The 6,000-nt window shown below is 28.1% G+C and overlaps 1 protein-coding gene across 1 annotated transcript; it reads left to right on the top strand.

Moving 5' to 3' along the window:
* The first annotated feature begins 4,601 nt into the window (after positions 1-4,601).
* Positions 4,602-5,579, top strand: LOC149499180 (uncharacterized). The gene is made up of 2 exons (XM_089722145.1): positions 4,602-4,815; positions 4,966-5,579. The coding sequence occupies exons 1-2, from the start codon at positions 4,602-4,604 to the stop codon at positions 5,577-5,579; spliced, it is 828 nt and encodes a 275-aa protein (XP_089578271.1).
* The last annotated feature ends 421 nt before the right edge of the window (positions 5,580-6,000 follow it).

Raw genomic sequence — 6,000 nt, forward strand, 5'->3', positions numbered from 1 at the left:
TTTAAAATTTAAAATATAAATATAGATAAGTATTGTAAATGAACATTAATTTTTAAAATATAGTTATTAGATATAATTTTATAATATTTGGATAATAAAATTAAAATTGAAATAATAAATATCTCAATTCCTTTTTAATTTATTAAATGTATTTATTTATTTTTAATGTTATCTTATAAATTTCTTTTGGTATTTTAAATTTATTATTTTTCTATTTTTTCCCCTTATAAATAATATATACTTTGATATATAACTTCTATAGTAAAGAGATTCCCCTTTAATTTCATATCCTAGCAAGCAAAATATATAAAAGAAATTACCAATAGTCTGATAATGGTCATTAAACCGGTAAAGATAAAGGTTCAATGTATCAAAAGGTTTAATCGGATTCAATACAGTTTAACAGAATATTTATATCTAATATTGAAATATATTTTTAAAAAAAATTAAAAATATAGAATTTGTAAGTACGAAATATTTTACAACAAGAATAAAAAAAAAGTATATATGATATATCCTTTAACTTATATAAGCCGAATAATATTAAATATAACGCCTAATCTAATACAACTTTTAACTAATTATAACAATACACAAAATAAAATTTTGGTTTAGTTTGGATTACTATAACAATAAAATAAAATAATTACTACTATTTTACAATAATAATAATAATAATAATAATAATAACAATTATTATTATTATTATTATACCAATAATATTATTATAACTCTACAATAACTATTGCTAATTAAAAAAAACTAACATATACAAAAATAAAACAACATAGTTCATCTAAAAAAAGAAAAAAAGAAAAAAAAAAAAACAACGTAGTGAAAGCACGTGGCTAATAAAAAGTTCAAGCATTGAATAAGGGATGCAGTGTTAAAGGCGTTAGTTTTGTTTCACAGAAAAGAACTTGTGCTGAATGGTTGATAATACCCAGGAGACTTTCTCTCTGACTGTTGATAAATAGCAGGAGAGAGAAATTTTCAATCATAAATTGAAGTCCGACCACCGGGAATTGGGTCTCACTGTCGGCACCTGGCGAAGCATCTCGCTGATCCGCTTCCGGACCAACCCACACGCTGTAATCTTCTCTTTCCATTTTTTTTTTTTTCCATTTGCTGGTTTGATTTGAACCGTAATAATTATTCAAACCAGTGCGCCGATTTTTACCCGATTCACACAGATTCTGAGTGATTTTTTTACCTCCCGTTTTATGTACCTAACTCGGACTAGATTATAGTCCGATTTTCGATCAAACTGGCCGGTTCGGTCCAATTTTCTAAACCATGGAAATTACAACATAATAATAATAATGAAATAAAGCTCAATTTGATCCATGAACTTGTTTAGCAGGATTAAAAAGGCTAGATTTAACATTTTAGACTAATTCATCTAAAATGATTAAAAAGATCTTATTTCATTTTTTCGGTCAATTTAACCCTTGAATTTGTTTTGATTTTTATAAATTAATAATTAATTTAATTAACATGATTGACTTTTCATCTCTTTTTGTCCTACACCATAACACTCAGATCAAACTTTTCTAACACTTATGAATATAAATTTAAAATCCATAAAAACAGCATTCCTTATAATATAATAAAATTATAAACATGCATTATAACTTTAATTTATTCTAACATGAAAATAATTTCATAAGCAATAACCCAGCAGTAGAGGTTAATTTTAAAATATTCAAATTAATACATATTTATAAACTCAAAACTATGAGATATAATATATTTCATATATCATTTTTCTATATTTTATAATTAATTAGTTTTTTAATAAATTAGTCAACTCGATCCTAGCTACATTTTTAATAAATGTCTATACATTGATTTTTACATTGTAAGTACAATAAAAATTAGAGGTTAAATTGACTCAAAATGACAAATATGATTTTTTTAATCATTTAAAATAAATTTAGGTGTTGAATTCGCCTAAAAAGTGAAATTGATTCCTTTTAATCATTTTATACAAATTCAAGGGCTAAATTGGCCCAAAAAGTCAAATCTAATCTTTTTTCATCTTGTTAAATAAGTTCGGAGATCAAATTGGGTTTTGTTACTAATAATAATAATACATAAATAGAATGTATACATATTTCAAAGTAATATAGATAAATGTGACCGTGACTATGACTTTGCATGTATATGTAATTTGAAAACTATAAATGTATTTACTAAATAATCATATTTGTTTTAGAATGTATACAAAAGAAAGAAGATAAGGACATAAAAAAAAAAATAGCTATTAAAATTAAAAGATTTAGTGTTAGATAAAAAGGAAAACATGATTTATAAGAAACTTTTGTATGCATATTGTATTTAGTTAAAGTAATTTGAGAGAAAGTTTTGCTAGAAACTGAAATTTTTAAAAAAGTATTTCTAATGTTGTCAGTTTATATTTTAAATTTTGATTTCATCGATTTTGATTTTATATATGATAATTGTAATTTGTAGAAATAATTATTAATGCTATTGCTTTAAATTGATCAAGTTTCTGAATATCAATTGCACAATAAGATTTGTAATTTGACATATATAATTTTTAAGTTAAATATTTATAGATAATTTTTTGTACTTATTTGAAAAAATAAATTTATTTAAGTAAGACTTAAAATTTCTAAATATCTTTACAATGTATTTTTTATTTCTAATATTATTTTTTCAAAATATTTAGATTATATATATATATATATATATATATATATATATATATAGTCTTTTAAATATTATATCATATTTAATAATAATAACAATAATAATAATATAAAAAATTTAATAACTATCCAAATGTTTGATTTTTTTTTTTTTTTAAGAAATATCACTACAAAATAATAGGCATTTGCCGGCGGAACAACTACCTTGGTATATAACGACTTAACACTGATGAATGACAAAAAAATTTAAAAAATTATAGAAATATGAAGCGACAGAATACTAATGAAATGCTGACTAAAATTACCGACAAAAGAAATTCGGTCGGTAAACTTGGCGCTAGCTTTAGGTGGAAGTTTTACCGTGAAAGTATCGACTGATTCATTGACAGACTGTGGCAGAACAAAAAGATTGTGCTGCATAAATGTTACCAACCACTTTTTTCGTTGGTTAATACACCAACGAATTTAAGATGGTGAGAGAAATTAGGGGTTACTAATTTACTGATAAAATTTGGTATATTACCGACGGATTTGAAGTGCAAGGTGGCAATTATTTGTGGTTGTTATTTATCGATGGAGATTTAAATAGTACCAATGGAGGGTACTAAATCTATCTAACTCTCCCTTTTTCGCTTTCTCTCTCCACAAACTCGCGCCATCCTCAGTCATCTCCACCACCTTTCTCCCTTATCACCACCTTCAGCCACCACTAGATGTAGAATCCAAATATTGGAACTTGATTAATTTAAAAACCAGAGGATTGCTTCACTTATGGGAAGATCTCGCTACTTTGTTCTTCACTGGTCTTTTTTTTTTTTCTCTGTTTTGTGGGATTCAGGAATTTGCTTTTGTTTAAATATTTTACATTTGATGTTTTATTCCGTAAAGCAAATTGTTTGACTAGTGGAGGTGGAAATTAGTTGAAAATTATGGAATTTATGAATGTTTTAACGTTATAGAAAATTTACTATTTTTCTACTCTCTGGCTGGTTGATTTTGAGTCATTTTATTTACCATGTGAAAATTTGCTAATTTATGAGTTTGTCATGTGCAAAGTATTTCATAGTTTTAGACGAGAAAACATTTTAGCCAATTTATTTTTTTAGTTTGTTTTTACTTTTAATCAATTAAGCTGAGTTATCAAAGTTTCAACGCCATAATATATTTCAGATCTCAAAATTTACCAATGGATTACTAACGGACCTTGGTCATAATTTTTTTTACTTCAATAGAATACCGACCGATTATCGATGACATAGCAATGGAAAACTTTATTGTCAAAATAGCGACAACATTTTGCCAATAATACAACAATTTACCAATACAAATCTAACAAAATATCTGTCAGTAATTACCAATGGGTTTCAAATTGGTCGGTAAATGTTTTACTATATTAACCATAAACGACAGTGAAAAATTTACAGCAAACGAAAACAAAATGAAAAGAAAGCAAAAGAAAGAGACCGGCCCACTAAGTAACTAATTACTTAACTAGCAATAGATTAGCTGTAACTTATTTAGTTTGTTAGATTAGCTGTAACTTATTTAGTTTGTTAGCACAACTCTACAGGTAGTTACAACTTCCTCCTTTGTTATTGCTTTTCTGTTATCTTCTTAATCTTGTATATAATCAAAACTCACAGATTAATAAATGTAAGATTTCATTTTCCTTCAATCAAATCTTATTTCATGGCATTAGAGTAATTGCTTTTCCTGCGTTCGTTTCTCTAGAAGCTTCTTCATTTGCTTCTTCTTATTAACTTATACTTGAATAGTTACAGAAATTTTCCTTTAATTTGCAATGCGGATCACCTTCAAAATCCTTCCAATCCTTTCTTCCTTAACCCAAACGAGAATCCTGCATTGATTCTTGTATCACCTCTTCTTGATGGATCAAATTACCATTCTTGGACCAGGGCAATGAAAATGGCGTTGGCTTCCAAAAACAAACTCTCTTTTATAGATGGTTCAATCATAGTCCCAGCAAAAACAGACCCAATGCACTCAACTTGGGAGAGATGCAACACTATGGTGTTATCTTGGATTACTAAATTACTTTCACCTTCAATTGCTCAGAGTGTTTTGTGGATAGACATCGCTGCTGATGTTTGGAATGATTTGCAAGATCGTTTTTCTCAAGGCGACATTATACCAATTTGAGACTTGCAAGAAGAAATCTATAGCTTCAAGCAAGGTAATCTTTCAGTTACTAAATATTTTACACAGTTAAAGATCTTATGGGATGAACTGTTGAATTTTAGGCCAATACCTATTTGTTCATGTGAAATAGCCTGTAATTGTGGTGCAATTTTGACTTTTAAGAGCTATATGCAAGCAGATTACGTAGTTAGGTTTTTGAAGGGACTCAATGAGAATTTTTCAAATGTCAAAACTCAGATCATTTTAATTGAACCCTTGCCTTCAATTAACAAGGTTTTCTCCTTAGTAATACAACAAGAATGGCAGATCGCAGGGTCTGTGGAGCCCAAAGTTCTTGTTAATCGAGTAATGAGAAATTATAACAACCTTGGGAACACAAAATCTGAGTTTCCAAAGGAACAGGCAGAGGACAATACAATTCCTTTAGAGGAAGAGTTTTTCATAGCAATACTAGTGTTAAAAGTTTGTTCTTATTGTGGAAGGGAAAGGCACGCCATTGAAACTTGTTATAGAAAGCATGGCTTTCCACCAGGATTTAAGTTTAAGAATCCTAATTTTTCTATTGCAAGTGCCAATGCTGTTTCTGTAGAAAAGGTTGAAAAATCAAATAACTTTGGTTTGCAGCCCTCTTTTCATACGCAAAACTATCATGAAGCTATGCTTTTCACCCCTGAGCAACACCAGAAACTCCTATCTTTGATTCAAGATCAATCTATGTCTAACAGCTCCGACCACTGCAAATGATATTCCAACCAAATAACTAGAATAAATTACTTCAGAAGGTAATCAAAAAATTGCAGGTAATCATTTTCTCCTTGCTTCTGTGATAGACCTTTGATCTTGGATTTTAGATACAGGTGCCACAGACCATATATCCACTTCTCTTTCGCTTTTTACCTCATATAAGAAAATCAGACCAATTAAAGTGAAATTACCCAACAATACCTATGTAATAGCTTGCTATTCAGGCACAATGCATTTTAGTAATGATTTGTTTCTTGTTGATGTGTTGTATGTGCCAGAATTTCATTTCAATCTTATCTCCATTACCAAACTTATCAAAACTTTACATTGTATGCTACACTTACAAGATAATTATTGCCTTATACAAGATCAAACTACCTTGAGGATGATTGGTTCAGCTGAAATTAGAGACGCTTTATAC

This window comes from Jatropha curcas, chromosome 1 (assembly GCF_041381405.1).
Source record: "Jatropha curcas cultivar XTBG-Jc1 chromosome 1, XTBG_Jcur_1.0, whole genome shotgun sequence".
Taxonomy (NCBI): domain Eukaryota; kingdom Viridiplantae; phylum Streptophyta; class Magnoliopsida; order Malpighiales; family Euphorbiaceae; genus Jatropha; species Jatropha curcas.